The sequence below is a fragment of the Salvia splendens genome, unplaced genomic scaffold, assembly GCF_004379255.2.
Source record: "Salvia splendens isolate huo1 unplaced genomic scaffold, SspV2 ctg393, whole genome shotgun sequence".
NCBI lineage: Eukaryota > Viridiplantae > Streptophyta > Magnoliopsida > Lamiales > Lamiaceae > Salvia > Salvia splendens.
The window spans coordinates 205-18,485 of record NW_024599041.1 but is presented as its reverse complement, the minus strand read 5'-3'; the positions used below and the strand labels follow the sequence as shown (position 1 = coordinate 18,485).

The following is an 18,281-nucleotide window of genomic DNA, read 5'->3' as shown; positions in this document are numbered from 1 at the left end:
CATTAAAAAAAGCAAACAAAATTAATTTTGATTTTGGAGAGGGCCACATTTCGTGGCCCTTGTTATATTTGGGTTTTACCATTGTGGAGAGCCACATTTGATGGCCGGGCCAACTTTGGTGGCCTTCAAGGGCCACCATTGTGGACACTCTAATTTCTTATTTTGTAGCCATTAAAGAACTTTCAACCTATATTGTCAAATTGTATTTCGACGCTTAATTTGTGGATAAGCTAACGCTAAAAACGACAAACATTGTAAAAGTATGTATGGTGATCAATGATCATTATAAAAGTTATAGCAAAATGCGTTTATTATAGACTTTTCTAAAAGTGGAGATATCAGAGCGAATTCCACTTGTTATCAGCAAACACTAGACACCCCAATCATGTTGCAACTATCAACCTTTATACAGTATAATGGGTCTACTAATTTTAGGTTACTATCTTATATCTTTTGTTAAGTAGTACTCCACTTCCTCTGGTCTCTTGACTATCAACCTTTATACAGTATAATGGGTCTACTAATTTTAGGTTACTATCTTATATCTTTTGTTAAGTAGTACTCCACTTCCTCTGGTCTCTTGTCCCATTATAAGTAACACATTTCTTTTTTACGTGTTTTAGAAAAATCATAATAAATAGTTAAAGTGATTATTTTTTCTTCACTTTAACTATGTATTTTAATTTTTCCAATATACATACTAAAAAGAAATGTGTCATTTATAATGGGATGGATGAAGTACTATTATGCAAACCATTAGTGATTAATTAGCATTTTCTTAAAAAGAGTATGTATTTGACGTGGTGCAATAAATAGAATAAATGTATAACGCCCCAGTAAAAGTAAACTTTATTAGAAATTTATTGAGCAAAGTAAAGTATGCAAACTTCTGTTCTAGCAAAATTTACTGACCAAAGAATAAGTGGTGGTAAAATGGTTACACGAAAAATAATCATATTTTATTATTTTAAAATATTAAAAAAATAATTTCTAAAATAAAAAATTTATTTCTCATACTTTACCTAATTTTATCAATTTTCTCATACTTGGTTTTCTCCCTCTCTTAGTTAGGCACCTTTTTCTCCTCCCTTTTCTCATTTTACTATAGTTTTCTCATCTCATTCCAAAAACAGTGAACAGAATAAGCAAACTCACATTTGGTGGGCCCAACCTCTTCCATTCTAATTCAGAATTATATCTACGGAACCTATATCAAAAACACTAAACATGTCCTAATAGTTGTATTGTGTCTCTATCTCCTCTCCACTCCACCTACAAAAGTAAAGTCATAAACTGACAAAAACTTTTCAAACATGAATATTCAGAAAATTAGATATTTTGCAGTTGTAGTATTCTTATTTAGATTTAAATTTTGTCAATGTACCTGGCCAACAAAACAGTCCAAATGAATCCATTTATAGGAAATTGACTATGTAGAAATAGATATAGAAACATAAGATCCCCTCCTTTACAGCGGACATTCTTCTTTTATTCTGATTCCGATTCATCTCCACGCTCTCATTTTCCTCACACCTACCTCCTCCGCCGCCGCCCCTACCACCACCACCACTGCTACATATACATTATTACATACACAGATTATACATTCTCTCTCTCACGAAAAATGCAGGGCGCCGCGGGTTTAGTTTTACGTCCATTGCCTTCACTCTCCGCCAATCCCCGGAGGATCTCCTCTAGATTCAATCCCATCTATCTCCCATCCTCGCAGAAATTGATCCTCCGAAATCACCAGACTTCGTCGTTTGCGTCAGCTTCTTTTTCGTGCCGGAAATTGACCATCAATTTTGGTAGTTCCAAGGGAAAATCAGATGGCATCATAGCTAGGGCAACCGAGGATGCCTTCGAGAGCCCCAAATCGAAGAGCTTTGCCGACACGTTGGTGCTCGGGTTGCTCTTCGCGCTTTGGGGCAATTTTAATGTTTACTTCAATATCTATAACAAGCAGGTACTACTTTTCTCATCTCTATTCTTCTTCTTCTTGTTGTTTCAATTAAATGTTGCTGCTAATTTCGTGTTGAATATGTGTAGCATTTTACTTTTTAAAAATTTTGGTATAGAACAGAGTGGCAGTTATTTTCTGGTGTTTGGTAGAACAACTTTTACCTAATGTTTGTGATTTCTTGTTATCTTGTGCTTCATGTTTCATGTTTATAGCTTTATTGTCGGACATTTTCGTGTTTACCTACCGAAAATATGTGAATTTGACTGCATTTTAGTGCTAGAATGGATGTATAAACATGCAAGACTACTACACTACATGTGGCTGTTCGGTTTGTTAGGCAAAATAATCATGAGATGTAGCCTTGGATTGATTTGTGAGATTATTTAAGTTGAAAGAGTTGGCTATGACTAATTATCACATGGTTATCTATCTAGGATCGAGTTGTGAGATTCAATCTCATGAACCAGAATACATATTTAATCCTGAGATATAATCTTGCAAACTGAACAACCCTGTTATATAAACAAAGATACTATTTGTTAATACATTTCAAAGCTGACAAGACGATGTTGATTGCTTGTAAATAGGTTCTCAAAGCTTTTCATTACCCGGTTACGATCAGTCTGGTTCAATTTGGATTTGGGACTATTGTTGTTGCTTTGATGTGGGCATTCAATCTCTACAAGCGGCCTAAAATCAGTGGAGCGCAGGTGCTTGATACGAAAAGTTCTTTTTTTTATTAAAAAATGTTTCTCATCCATTTACCAATCTGATCATCATAGTGCATTCAACATTGGCAGCTAGCTGCAATTCTTCCATTAGCAGTGGTGCATACCTTAGGCAACCTCTTCACGAATATGAGTCTTGGAAAAGTTTCTGTCTCTTTCACTCACACGGTTAAAGCTATGGAGCCTTTCTTCTCTGTTATCCTGTCTTCCATGTTTCTTGGGGAGGTAAAGATCGCTACGTCATTTATGTTCGCATTTGTAGGCTCTTATAATAAAACTACGTATCCTTCTAAAACACCATATTTTGGATAGTATTTGTTTAGTTTTACTTTTTATGTTTGGCCTGGTTGTATAGTTTGGAAAACATTTCTTTTCTGACTGGTCTTGTTTGGACAGCCTCCTACGATTTGGGTGGTTTCGTCCCTTGTTCCAGTCGTTGGTGGAGTTGCTTTGGCATCAATGACTGAGGTCTCCTTTAACTGGTACGTATCCATGGCACACTGTTGTCGATCAATGGTTGTCATTTCCCTTGTTGTACACTGTATTGATCTCAAGTTTTCTTCACAGAAGTCGTGCTATCTTTGTTTTTTAAGGGCGGGTTTCTGGAGTGCCATGGCTTCAAATTTATCAAATCAATCCCGCAATGTGCTTAGCAAAAAAGTGATGGTTAAGAAAGAGGTATACTTGCTGTCCATTGATTAGCTTAAGTCCCTACGAGATTCCTTCCAAGTCACGCTTCAGCTCCGTTTTCTCTTTATGCAGGAATCCATCGATAACATAACTCTTTTCTCAATAATTACTGTCATGTCCTTCGTCTTGAATATACCTATTGCACTCTTAATGGAGGGTGTCAAGTTCACGCCTTCGTACCTTCAGGCTTCTGTACGTAATTCATAGAAAACATGCTTTTACATTTATTTGAATCGAGCTATATTCCTTACAAGCGCGTTTTTCATGATGATCACTGGTTTTTTATGTGAAGGGGTTGAATGTTAATGAAATCTATACTAGGTCCCTCTTGGCAGCTCTCTGCTTTCACGCATATCAGCAGGTAATCGGCTCGTTATCCGTTTTTCTTTTATTATGCCTTTTATGTTTATATCTGAAAACAATCTTTTTCTTGAAAGTTCAATATATGTGTTTCTTGACATGATCACCGCTGAGAATTGTTTTTCGCAGGTTGCTTACATGTTATTGCAGCGCGTTTCGCCTGTCACCCACTCCGTTGCCAATTGTGTCAAGCGGGTGGTGGTTATTGTGTCGTCTGTACTCTTCTTCCGTACACCAGTTTTGCCCGTTAATGCTCTAGGTATAACTGAGTTACTCCGGCTTAGATCGGGTTTAAAGGTTAAATCTCAGTTGGGATCTGACTACTGTTTTTGTTGGTGTAGGTACTGCCATAGCTCTTGCTGGAGTTTTCCTTTACTCTAGAGTAAATAGCATTAAGCCCAAGCCAAAAACTGCTTGAAATTCCCATTGGTAAATGAACGTTACACGAAATCTTCTAGTAGCGTAGTGACATGATTTTTAAAGAATTGTTACATCTTATGATGGTTAGGTAGCTACTAGTTTCACAAAAATGAAAGCAAGTCACGAGATATAGTGACATTTGAAAGTGTAATTTAATTATTACATTTCTAAATGGAACAAAATTCACAGTTTATATGCACTAAGTTAAGTAGATGCGATGTAATTAAACTTTGTTACATCTAAAAGACCACAATTGTATCATTATATGCAATTTTACCTAGCTGTATCCATGATTGGTTTTCCACTATTTTGGTTTTGGTATATTCATGTTTCACGAATGGTGTGATTTGTGGTAATGCATTTTCCCCTCGGACTGATAGAGAATAGTTGTATTGGACTGTTGGTTGATACTATACTAATTAATTTCTTAAAACATAATGGTTTGTTGGCTATCGTGTGTATTGTTTCATGCATCCATTGATCCATATGTGATTCTTGAATGGTTCAGGTATGTTACCTTCGTCCACTAAAAATAAAAATAGACATAGTTATGTATGACACGAGTTTTAATATACAATTGGTAAAGTAAAAGAAAAGTAGGGTTAGTGAATTGTGGATTTTAAATGTTTAAAAATTCTATATTTAGAAATTGGTCTAGTTTTGGTGCATGACCCAAAATGGTAAAACTAGTCTATTTTCTGTGGACAGTTTTTATATAGCACGATATGCACGTCTAAGATTTTATGGTCACACACACCCTTAAATTCCACTTAATTGAGAGTATAAATTTAGACATTTTGTTAGAGTAACAATACATATTGCCGCTTATTCCCTCTTCTAATAAGACATTTTTTTCATTCAATGATTATGCATCGGACAGTCTACATCCACTTTGATGTCTCTCTTTTCATTCAATAATTATATACACCTACTACATAATGAAAAGAAAACCATGAAAGTCGATCTATAGTACTCCTTACGTTCCATAGTAATAGAGTCATTTTGCCATTTTTGTATGTTCCATATTAATAGAGTCATTTCTCTTTTCAGTAAAAGTCAACACATTTCTCCACACCTACTTTACTCTCTCTTACTTTATTCTCACTTCATTTCTATACATTTTTCATTTTCCACTTTATTCTCCATTTACTTAACTCACCTAACACAATTTTTCTTAATCTCCGTGCCGAAAAGAAACTTCTTCATTACTATAGAACGGAGGGAGTATACAGAAAGCACGTAAAGCATGCTCTTGGAGCGACGCTCTTATGGAAGAAGCGTGTGTTCCTTTGCCATTTTGAGGGTAAGTAGTTAGCTTCAGTGTTAAGGGATCAATTCCCTCAACAAAGCAGGAACGATAAGAAGGCGTCGCGGGGACGTTCTACCCCGACGATCAACCAATTGAGCAAATAAAATTGACGGAAATTAAAGAGATAAAAATAGGCAAAGTTGTTATTTCATAAAAAGCAAAAGAGAAATAACAAGGCCTTTTTATACTAAGGACCCTAGGGTTGATTCGACCTACGATTCAGGAAAGAATCAACAAAGAAAACCCGAAAATGAGCTTATAATTACGCTCGACCCAAAAACAATATTTCAATTAAATAAAGTCTTACTGAAAATAAATAAAACATTCAGAAAGGCAATCTTGATATTAAACACAATCCCCTAGGAAATCCGGCCTCTTCCTTGCACGTTGAGGTCGGGATTCCCTCTCCTTCATTGGCTGTTTCGGAACCTCCGGCTCTACAGCCTATAACGAGTCCTCCATCGCTCTTCTACCTCTCGGGGCTCCTCCACCTCTGCCACCGTTGGGGATCTCGTATCAACTCCCCCCGGATAACACGCTCCTTGCCCCCGAGGAGGTACGGAAAACACCTCTCGATAACCGACATCAGCTCCTAAGTGGGTGTCTCACCATCATCATCCATCCACTGCAGGAGACCCTCAGCCACTACCTCGCCATTGTGCCACACCGTTCGCTGCTCCAGAAGGCGTTCCGGACGAGCCACATGTCTCCCCGAGCAAACAACGACGACAACTCTTTGCCCATAAAATCAGTATAATCAACAAAATTTCGCAACAAGCTCACGTGGAACACATTGTGAACACGACTTCCTTCCGGTAATTTAAGGCGATAGGCCACTAGGAAAATACGCTCGATGATTTCAAAGGGGCCATAATAATGCCTAGATAATTTCGACGAAAGGGGCTTAGTCACTGAGAATTGCCTGTACAACTGCAGCTTGAGGAGAACCCTCTTGCCGACCTCAAACTCCACATCCCGACGATGTTTATTTGCCGACGCTTGCATCCTTTGCTGCGCTTTCTCCAGGTTCATACGCAGCGTCACTAGTAGCTCCCCACAATGTCGAATATCCATTGCCACATCTGGAGGAGTCTTTTGGGAAGGTGGGTCAACAATAAGGGGCGGTGGTTCACGGCCATAGAGAGCTGTAAAAGGCGACATGCCGAACCCCTCGTGATGAAAACAATTAAGAGCTAATTCTGCCCACGGAAGAAAATTTGCCCATTTGTTGGGCCAGTCAGCAGTGAAAGCTCGCAAATACTGCTCCAATCCCCTATTTCAGACCTCAGTCTGTCCGTCCGATTGCGGATGGTAAGCCGTCGTGAAGTGAAGCTTGGTCCCACTTAAACGCAACATTTCCTCCCATATATCATTAAGAGACACTAAATCCCGATCAGAGACCAAGGTCTTCGGAAATCCATGATGCTTAACCACTGTTATCTATAAAAAGAGTCGCCACCCTTAAAGCATTGAAACTCGTCGGTAAAGGAGCAAAGTGAGCATACTTTGACAAACGATCTACTACCACCATGATGGAAGTATAACCACGAGATTGGGGTAAACCCACTATGAAATCCATTGAAATATCTTCCCATACCTGAGACGGAATCGGTAGGGACTGCAGCAACCCTGCAGGCTTCTGAGTAGAATATTTAGTCGTTCGGCAATCTTAACACGCCTCAACAAAGGCTTTCACGTCCTTCCGCATTCCCTTCCAATAAAACGCAGCTGCAAGGTGGCGAATTGTGCACTCCACTCCCGGGTGTCCTGCCAGCAGGGTACTATGATGCTCATGAAGCAAAGCCGTTCTGACATTAGAAGGTGAACCCACCAGAACATAGTTCTGAAAATAAATCAGACCGTCCCGAAAAGACAAACGGCGATCCGCTGAACCCGCTGCGATAGACTCACGCAGCTCCAACAACTCCGGCACGGACTCTGCCTCAAGTTGCAGCAATCTGCCTCAACTTGCAGCAATTCCAATATGTCCAGAAAGGGGTGACAGACCGACATCAACAATGTACCGTCGACGACCGCCTCCACAGCTGACCCTTTCGGTGCAGTCTCTTCGGCGGTGGGTAGATCTGACTCACCCTCCAATATCCCAACACGACAGAGCGTCAACAACCTTATTTGATGCCCCCATCTTATACACGATACAAAACTTGTATCCCATCCATTTTTGAGCATATAACTGCTGATCTAGCATTTGAATCACTTGCTGCAGCAATTCCTTAAGGCTCTTCTAGTCACTCCTAATCACGAACTCACGACCCAACAAGTACTGGCGCCACTTTTGCACTACCTCAACAATTGCATAGAGCTCCTTATGATAAGTCGAAGTCACTCTCCGGCGATGGCCCAATTTCTTACTAAAAAATGCCACTGGATGATTATCCTGCAACAACACCGCCCCCACCCAAAATCCGAGGCATCTGTCTCCAAATAAAATGGTCGGTTGAAATTAGGTAGGCGGAGCACGGGTTCCGACGTCATTGCTTCCTTCAACCATGTGAAACTCTCCGTCGCGGCCCACGACCACGAAAATGCATCCTTCTTCAACAAATTAGTCAAAGGGGCTGCTATCTGGGCATAGTGCGCCACAAAATGACGGTAGTATCCCGTGAGGCCCAAAAATCCCCGTAACTTCTTGACGGAGGTAAGCAATGGCAAAGCAACCATGGCCTCAATCTTACTAGGATCAGCCTTCAATTGACCGTCCGATATCAAGTGACCCAAGTAGTCCACCGTAGAGCTGCAGAACGTGCACTTTGACAATTTAACAAAAAACTGATGAGAAGCATGGATAGTCAAAACCTCAGTCAGATGCCGAGCGTGCGAATCCAGGCAAGGACTGTAGATCGATATGTCATCGAAAAACACAATCACGAACTTGCGCAACACCGGTCTAAAAATTGCATTCATTGCAGCCTGAAAGGTGGACGGTGCATTAGTTAAACCAAAACACATCACCAAAAACTCAAAATGTTCGTCGTGAGTGCGAAAAGCGGTCTTATACACATCATTGGTGTGCATCCGAATCTGATGGTACCCCCGAGCGCAAATCCAACTTTATAAAGAAACGAGCTGCACCCAATTCATCATAAAGCTCATCCGAAGTCGGAATCGGAAAGTGGCTGGGTACAGTAGCGGTGTTCAAAGCTCTATAATCTATGCAAAAACGGAACGACCCATCTTTTTTCTTAATCAATAAGACTAGGGAAGAGAAAGAGCTTTGTCTTGGTCGGAAATACCCGATTCCAACATTTCCCTGACCTTCCGTTCAATCTCATTCTTCTGAAAATACGGATATCAATACGGCTGCACGTTAACCGGCTTCGAGTTAGGTAGCAAATGAATCATGTGATCACAATACCGTGCGAATAGGAGTCGGTTAACCAGTCGGAAAGGCTGAGGATCCCCCTCGGATCGCTTGCTCGACTGCGGCGGGACAGCCACAACTTCAAACAAGTCCGCCTCGCCCTACAGAGACATCAGCGCTGCAAACGTCTTGACCGAAACCTACCGGGGAGAAGGCGGGGTGTTCCCATGCCATCCCCAAAATGACATCCGGGCCATGCACTAGTAAAATGTGTAAATTGATCAAAAATACATTGTTCTGGATAACCACCCTCGTGTTGATGCTCGCATGGGAACAAGTCAAGGATTCGCCATTCCCGACATAAACTCTAAACAGGCGGATGGGGGTAATGGGTAGCGCCAATTTCTCCGCGATGCGGGGATGTAAAAAATCATGAGTACTCCCCGTGTCCACCAAAATCAATACAGGCGACGCGCCAATAGACCCCTGCAGCTCTATAGCATCCGAGCGGTGTTTGCAATCCAGCGCATATATATGAGAAATGTTCGCTGTGATGACATCCGGATCGTCTGCAGACTCCAGAAGGACCTCTCCATCCTCTTCGCTCTCCTCATCCACGCCCATATAAGCTAAGAAAGTTTTATTGCACACAGAGCATATTTCTCAGGGCAGTACCAGCACAGGCCCTTGCGAGTCACGGAGCGGGGGTAGGACCTCCATTCTCCTGCCGCGAATCCCTCGGTGTCCACTGACGGGGCTGAAAACCAGACGATGGCGCAGGGCGCTCGATGCAGCTGTCATACTCCACCGCCAATGCCATCGCCATCGCCGACGCCACAGAAGACGGGTATTGATGCCGCACCTGGTTCTTCATCGGCTGCTGTAAGAGTAGACTCAGGTAACCTCCGCACACGATTCAGCATCGTTTCAAACTTATTATTGTAGTCCGCCAAGGAACCGGTCTGTGTCAGCTTTGCTATCTAGCCAATAAAGTTCTGGAAGCATAGTGGGTCAAACCGACGATGGACATCCTTCAAAAAATCAAGCCATTGCACGCAGGTATTATTTGCTTGATAATTGAAAATCCACTCAGCCGCAGGCGGATCAAAAAGCATAACCACATAGTGAAGACGATAATCACCAGATAACATCAAGTGATTGAAGTAATATTGCACTCTCGAAATCCAACTCAGGGCATCCACGCCATTGAAACGAGGAGGTTTCATCTTAATAAGACGTGCAGGGTCCACTTGTGATGAGCCCCAATCGGGCGATGAGCGGGGTTGGCCCAAGATGAGGAACCTTGCTGCTGAAACTGAGGCGACACGAGCTGTCCCCCGTTGTTGCGATGGCCAGGATTATCCCACCACGAGGCCGGTCGGAGCTGGTGTAGCGGCTGGTTCTCAAACTGGCCCGTTAGGGGTGGCCCCCTCCGATTAGGGTGTTCGGGGTCTGATGGGTGAACTGAGAGCCCTTGTGACGCCCGACTTTTTCTATTTCCTTAAGTTGTTTTTGGATTACTATCGAATTTTTTTTAGCCAACTATCGTTCCGTTTTATTTTGAGAGCCTATGAATTTTTTTTAAAGAAGCCGAAATATTAATTTATTATTCTAATCGTGCAGTAAAATCCTCAGTCAATATGAATTCATTCTCCTAATTTCATTCTACACGTTTCTTCATCAATATCTCTACCCCCAAAAATCTCTCCAACAAACAAATCTAATCTCTGCATTATATCTCTCTCCCCACAACTGCATCTTTTATCAGCGCCGTTTCACAATTTCAGCATAGTTTCTTCCCTTCCAATCAAAGGTAAACTCCCTTCAATTCCACAAATACGAAACCCTCACATTTGATTCTGTAGCCAATTCTGTGGTATTACAGTTTGAAACCAAGGGAGAGCTGTGATCTCAATTTCCCATGTTTGCTAGTAAACTTTGTCTTCCTTGAGGTATACCCATACATCTAAACTCTCTGCATTCCATCCCATGTCATAGCTTTGTTAGGGTTTAGTATACTGAAAAGCATGTTTCGAGCACATTCGCACGAATAGGAATTTTGCTTGTATACGGAAAAAACTCTACAATCCACTTTAACCCGATTCAGTATTATTCGAGCAGTTTGCACGAATAGAATCAGTATATTATTACATTGTGTTTACTTTTGCGTTTATAAGATGTTTTATAAACATTTAAATGCATAAGAAGTAAATAAAGCCTAAGTCTTTTGCTTAGTAGACTGGTTGTGGGCGTCATCCACTTTAAGGTAACTACAGTCGGTTCTATGCAATGCTTTGCAAAAGAAAAAGAATAATTTCACAACCTAGATAGGTTTTGGCTACCTATTGTGAAAGGTTGCAATGTCAGTCCGATTATTTCTAAGCCTTATTGAAATAAGATGACGTTGGTGTGGTATAACACTGAATGGATCTAACAGCAAGACGTCTTTATGCTATCTACTGAAAGACGAGGTCTTGATAAATATCTATCTCTTAATCAATGTATGTTAGCTTTGAGCATACGATATTGAGTATCTACTACTTTGACTTACCAAAGGTGCGGGTTTTTCGTCACCCAACGATCCAGGTATATTGGGTAGTGGTGATCATTATCTAGCGGTGCTAGGATTGCTATTATGATGAATCGTGCGCGAGGTGAGTCTCGTTTGATAATGTCCTCAAGAGGAGCTTGAACAAGGTTTTATTATTCGGAAACTGGCCAGTTGGAGTTTTATTACTCTATGAATAATAAATAAGTGTTTCTTGCTAAGTCCACTCTTGGAATTAATAAGATGTTAATTAATTAAGTCCATAGCAGACTTTAATTAATTAGTGGACATTTCTATCTTAAGCGCGGGAAATAAATAATAAATAAAGTGGAAACCCGGATTACTTGTAATTTCGGATTTGGATGGGGAGTTCAATATTATGTCTGTAGTGGCTGCTCGTAATATTCCAATATAAGCTTGTATTAAATTGTGGGTTCAATTTAATTAGGAAAAAGCTAATTGGGTGAGCCCATATCCAAAACCTTCCATAGATCCCTGACTGGGCCCAATATGAACTATTATAAATAGGAGAATAAATGAGACATAAATTGATGATGAATTTCATTATGAAATTTTCGTCCACCCTCATATTTTGAGTGAGGAACAATTTTCTTGAAGAATTTTCCTCCGTGAGTTCTTCAGCTCCTCCTCCGTGAGAAAGTTCTGTCTTCTTATTCGAGTCCTAGTGTTTTCGATAAGATCAGCCCACCCTGACGTCGGAATACAGTTCGGGACACCAGTCAGAAGATCCGTGGTCTAGTATTGAAGATCATCGTGGAGAAGGCGCAAGCAATCGACGATTCTTTGGAGAATCAACGAGGTAAATTGGCTACACTTTCGTAGTATGCATGTTTTAGGATTTATTTGTTCTAAAGCATGTATGTAATTCAAGTTATGAGCATGATACATGTTGATAATTACGCGAATAGATTTTGTCTAATAATCTGCTAAATAGATCCGATTATGTGATCCGTTTGTTTGCACGCTTCCGCTACCAACCACTACAAGTTTCACTATTTACAGCAGCTCACACCGATTAAAACTCCTGGAAAATTATTGGTTGGATTGTTCTTGTTAAAGCCTTGATCTTTAATGCTTTAGAAGTTGCCTTTTGTTTTCCTTAACCTTAATCCTGGAAGATTATTCTACCTGCCCACCAATACTTGAAATACGAATAATTAGCGAACTTAATAAAAGTTTAGAATGGGAAAAGGGGATGGGTCTTACCTGGTGTTTCTCGGCGACGGAGAGGCCTTGACAGCAGCGGCGGCGAAGGCTGCCTGCAGCGCCGAGTTTGGAACGAGGGGGATGAGTTGGGATCTTTTCTGTTTTGGTGAATTGTAGAAGAGGACAGAGAGAAAGAGAGAGTGATATTTAGAGGGAGGCAGAGTAAAAATTTGAGAAGTAGGGATAGAAAGAGTTGTTGTTGGAATCATGAAGAAGACGAATTGGGGTTAGGAGTATACTTTTTAATATTTCCTCTTTTCTTTTGCAAATGCGTTGAGTTGGGAATATAATAATATGTATGTATTGTGTTGTGAATGGAGTATATACACGTGGTGGCTGGGAATAGTTATGTTTAATTCTTTTAAATATTGTTATTCTTCATTCAGTTCTGTGTTGGATTGGGTGTATAGACGTGTACTGTGAGGGAGTGTACTTTGGTTTGACTTTTTTTCCTTAGGCTTAAATATATTAAAGTAATAGATGGCTAGTTTTAAAATAATTGGACTAAGGTGTTGTTTTAATGCAAACTCTTGTCAGACTCTTTGCTTAGTGCTGATCGAAAGTAATAGTAATGTTTGGGGTTGTTCCGTCTAATTGATAAATCTGATTGATTATATGATATTTCTTGGCGATGAATTAAATTGGGGGAAATACGAGGACTTTATATTATTATGACGAAGCGATAGAGGATGTTTGAGCGCACACCTAGGATGCATACATTGTTACATTTATTTATTTTGCAAAGTCTAATTTTGCATATCATGCTATTTCGAAAATGGTGAACTTGTGCACGTTGTTGCGGTTGGAACAAGAAAGTGATTGAGGAGTTAAGCTTGTGAGGTGGGCTTTCTTTTTAAATAAGGGCTATGCCCTAAGTATATTTTTATGTGAAAATGATATGAATATTTGTCATGCCGAGTTTTTGTTTTATTCTATGGAACCTATCTGATGTGGCTTTTGCCATCTATGGATAATCGAATTCGGGTCTGACTAGGGAGCGAGTCCCTACTCAGGCTAGTGTACACCAATGGGGATCGTAAGCCGTCTTATGGGTCGGCCGGTCTAGTGACTTGGAATGTGGCCACATTCCTTGTCATCAATGGATCAGATATGGTAGACATCTATGGGAAAATGACTGCAGTCACGAGTTTTACGATGGAAATGATTTTAGTGTCTTGGGCGATTTCTAAAGTTAAAACCCCAAAGTCACTCAATGGTGGCAGGATAAATACTTTTTATAAAATGTTTTCGGTATGAGTCCACTGAGTGCATCAGTACTCAGCCCTGCATTTTCTTTCAAAAATGTGCAGGTTGAGCGTGACGGTGCGGTGGGTGTTGAGAAAGACCGTTGAAGAAAATTTAAGTGTTTAAGATGTGTCATGTCTTCACACGTGGCATATTCCTTCTCTCAAATGCTTCCGCTGAGTAGTTGTCCTTTTTTGAGTTCTTGTATCGCTGAAATAATATTCATTTTTTGAGTTGTTCATTGTTGAGATACTCTAATTTTATTCGAGTTATTCCCATATGTTTCGAGCTATGGTCGAGTTGTGTATTTTCCCCTTTCTTCCCCGCTTCTTTAATCCTCCCCTAGTCTCGATCAACCGTGTTTTCTATCCTTAGAAAATGCGGGCGTGACAAAGTGGTATTAGAACAATTTTTCTTTCCGCTTTGGACCCGAGAGTCTTTTTCTGTCTTAGTCTAGACTTGTTTCGCTAGACTAAAATAATAATGATAATAATAATAATGATAATAATTATGTATTGAAGGCTTAACATCCCGCTTCGCCACGCTCAATCAAGAAAGATGTAATTTATTTTTATGAAAAATTTTATGAGAAAGTTTTTAGGAAAGGAGATGAGAAGCTATGGTTACGAAAAAAGAGAGTATGTTTTACAATGGGATAGAGGAGTTATAGTTATGAAAACAAAGTATGTTTTACAATGGGATAGAAAAGCTATGGCTATGAAAACAAAGTATGTTTTACAATGGGATAGAAGAACTATGGTTATGAAAACAAAGTATGTTTTACAATGGAATAGAGGAGCTATGGTTATAAAAATATATATATGTGTGTTTTGCGATATGTTGTGCAATGGGATGACTTGTCTTTTATAAAAGATTTGATCAATAGAAAATCTTGTGTTTATGCATTATTCACAAATTTTTGAGTTTTGAGAAAAATAGTTTTAACTTTTTCGTTTGGAAAATTGAGCTATAGAAGTGTGATGATATTTATGTCATGAGGTGCAAGTATGATGCGTTATTCTATGGAGTGTTTTATACGAAGGATGAAAGTTGATGCGAAAGTACATTTTAGTTTTGAGTCAAAACTTTTACTTTAAAATTGAGATGTGGAAATTTTTGAGGAAAGTGTGAAAGAGTTTGAAGAAAACTTTTGTGTCAAGATTTATGAATGCAAATGTGAAGTGCGAAAGTGTTTTGTTATCGGATGTGAAAATGTTGTGTGTTATACTTGGTATCTTGAAGTATGAATGGTATGATGTTGAGATGTGAGATGTTATGTGGTTTTGCATGTTTTAATAATGTGAGATATTTAGGCTGCTACTAGATTCAAACGCTGCACTTCATAGTGGTAAGGTAGAAACAAGAACCATCAATACTAGGTTTCATGACAGATAATATTAGCGATTGAGATAACTTATGTGTGTTGGATCAGAATGCCGCCAAGTCGTAATAGACAACCAAGGCGTAATGAAGATGGACAGTCCGAGGGTTCATTGGGCATCCACCTCCACCTCCACCACCACCCCCACCTCCACCTCAAGAAAAAGGATACATCAAGACTTTTTTGAGCAAAACCCCCCACAGTTTGATGGACTGGGAGAGCCACCAAGGCAGAGAGGCCTGGATATGCACCCTCGAGCATATATTCGATTTATGGAGTGCACAGATAGGGAACGTCGCTTGTGTGACTTTCAATTAACTAGGCCTGCCGATTTTGGGTAGGATACTAAGCGAAAGACAATGAACCCCGCACGCCGTGAAGCGCTGACATGGAATGAATTCAAGGAGGAGGTGTACAACAAGTACATTCCCATGAGCTACAGACGGGCAAGATAGTTTGAGTTCCACACCCTAAAACAAGGAAGCATGACGGTGACGGAGTACGACCGTGCTCTTTATGAAATGACCCGATATGCGCCCGAGTTAGTAGACACAGATGAGAAAATGGCTGAAATTTTCGTTCTGGCCTTAGACCACGAATAAGGGTAGTCGTGGCCAGCCGGAGAGGAGTTACATACTCCGAGATTTTGAGTTGCGCTTTAGATGTGGAAGAGGCACTGCCTAAGGATGAGACGGTAGCGAATCCTACACCACCAACACCACAGCAACAACATAACTCTCGAGACAAGAGGAATTGGGATGGAGATCAGACTCCATATGAAAATAAAAGGCAACAACATATCCAGACTGCTCCCAATCAGAGGGGTAATTTCCGACCTAGGATTCCTCCATGCACTATATGCTCTAGGAACCACCGTGGAGAATGTAGACTCAAGTTTGATGGATGCTACAACTATGGTGGAAATGGCCATTTCTCTAGAGATTGCCCAAGTAAGAATGTTGGAGTGGGTGCAAGGCAAAATGACCAATGGCCATGCCCACAACTTCAAGCAATTCAAGCCGACCCAAGAAGGAGACCCAAGCTCAACCCCCAAACCAATAGTAACATTGTGGTTGCGAGGAATACGCTTGAGAATTGGAGGATAAGATGGAGAGTACAAGGAACCGTTAGTTATATTTAGCAAATTTCGGAACGAAATTTTTGTTAAGAAGGATAGTTTGTGACACCCCGACTATTTCTATTTCCTTAAGTTGTTTTTGGATTACTGTCGAATTTTTTTTAGCCACTATCGTTCCGTTTTATTTTGAGAGCCTATGAATTTTTTTTAAGAAGCCGAAATATTAATTTATTATTCTAATCCTGCAGTCAAATCCTCAGTCAATATGAATTCCTTCTCCTAATTTCATTCTACACGTTTCTTCATCAATATCTCCACCCCCAAAAATCTCTCCAACAAACAAATCTAATCTCTGCATTATATCTCTCTCCCCACAACCTGCATCTTTTATCAGCGTCGTTTCATAATTTCAGCATAGTTTCTTCTTCCTTCCCAATCAAAAGGTAAACTCCCTTCGATTCCACAAATACGAAACCCTCACATTTGATTCTGTAGCCAATTCTGTGGTATTGCAGTTTGAAACCAAGGGAGAGCTGCGATCTCAATTTCCCCTGTTTGCTAGTAAACTTTGTCTTCCTGAGGTATACCCATACATCTGAACTCTCTGCATTCCGTCCCATGTCATAGCTTCACATATTACAGAGCTCACACCATTAAAACTCCCTGGAAAATTATTGGTTGATTGTTCTTGTTAAAGCCTTGATCTTTAATGCTTTTAGAAGTTGCCTTTTTGTTTTCTCTTTAACCTTAATCCTGGAAGATTATTCTGCCTACCCATCAATACTTGAAATACGAATAATTAGCGAACTTAATAAAAGTTTAGAATGGGAAAAGGGGATGGGTCTTACCTGGTGTTTCTCGGCGACGGAGAGGCCTTGACAGCAGCGGCGGCGAAGGCTGCCTGCGGCGCCGAGTTTGGAACGAGGGGGATGAGTTGGGATCTTTTCTGTTTTGGTGAATTGTAGAAGAGGACAGAGAGAAAGAGAGAGTGATATTTAGAGGGAGGCAGAGTAACAATTTGAGAAGAAGGGATAGAAGAGTTGCTGTTGGAATCATGAAGAAGACGAATTGGGGCTAGGAGTATACTTTTTAATATTTTCCTCTTTTCTTTGCAAATGCGTTGAGTTGGGAATATAATAATATGTATGTATTGTGTTGTGAATGGAGTATATACACGTGGTGGCTGGGAGTAGTTATGTTTAATTCTTTTAAATATTGTTATTCTTCATTCAGTTCTGTGTTGGATTGGGTGTATAGACGTGTACTGTGAGGGAGTGTACTTTGGTTTGACTTTTTTTCCTTAGGCTTAAATATATTAAAGTGATAGATGGCTAGTTTTAAAATAATTGGACTAAGGTGTTGTTTTAATGCAAACTCTTGTCAGACTCTTTGCTTAGTGCTGATCGAAAGTAATAGTAATGTTTGGGGTTGTTCCGTCAAATTCATGAATCTGATTGATTATATGATATTTTCTTGGCGATGAATTAAATTGGGGAAATACGAGGACTTTATATTATTAGGACAAAGCGATAGAGGATGTTTGAGCGCACACCTAGGATGCATACATTGTTACATTTATTTATTTTGCAAAGTCTAATTTTGCATATCATGCTATATCGAAAAGGGTGAACTTGTGCACGTTGTTGCGGTTGGAACAAGAAAGTGATTGAGGAGTTAAGCTTGTGAGGTGGGCTTTCTTTTTAAATAAGGGCTATGTCCTAAGTATATTTTTATGTGAAAATGATATGAATATTTGTCATGGCGAGTTTTGTTTTATTCTATGGAACCTATCTGATGTGGCTTTTGCTATCTATGGATAATCGAATTCGGGTCTGACTAGGGAGCGAGTCCCTACTCAGACTAGTGTACACCAATGGGGATCGTGAGCCGTCTTTTGGGTCGGCCGGTCTAGTGACTTGGAATGTGGCCACATTCCTTGTCATCAATGGATCAGATATGGTAGACATCTATGGGAAAATGACTGCAGTCACGAGTTTTACGATGGAAATG

At 40.1% G+C, this 18,281-nt stretch overlaps 1 protein-coding gene across 1 annotated transcript; it reads left to right on the top strand.

The window, feature by feature from the left end:
* The first annotated feature begins 1,432 nt into the window (after positions 1-1,432).
* LOC121790033 (phosphoenolpyruvate/phosphate translocator 1, chloroplastic-like) lies at positions 1,433-4,468 on the top strand. The gene is made up of 9 exons (XM_042188336.1): positions 1,433-1,966; positions 2,551-2,673; positions 2,764-2,916; positions 3,088-3,173; positions 3,285-3,369; positions 3,454-3,573; positions 3,674-3,742; positions 3,871-4,000; positions 4,083-4,468. The coding sequence occupies exons 1-9, from the start codon at positions 1,625-1,627 to the stop codon at positions 4,157-4,159; spliced, it is 1,185 nt and encodes a 394-aa protein (XP_042044270.1). The 5' UTR covers positions 1,433-1,624; the 3' UTR covers positions 4,160-4,468.
* Positions 4,469-18,281: the final 13,813 nt, after the last annotated feature.

Excerpts from the sequence above, each read along its gene's own strand:
- LOC121790033 (XM_042188336.1), top strand. The coding sequence starts at position 1,625 with ATGCAGGGCGCCGCGGGTTTAGTTTTACGTCCATTGCCTTCACTCTCC. Across the intron at positions 2,674-2,763 it reads CTAAAATCAGTGGAGCGCAG|CTAGCTGCAATTCTTCCATT; the intron begins GTGCTTGATACG and ends CAACATTGGCAG. Across the intron at positions 3,574-3,673 it reads CTTCGTACCTTCAGGCTTCT|GGGTTGAATGTTAATGAAAT; the intron begins GTACGTAATTCA and ends TTTTATGTGAAG.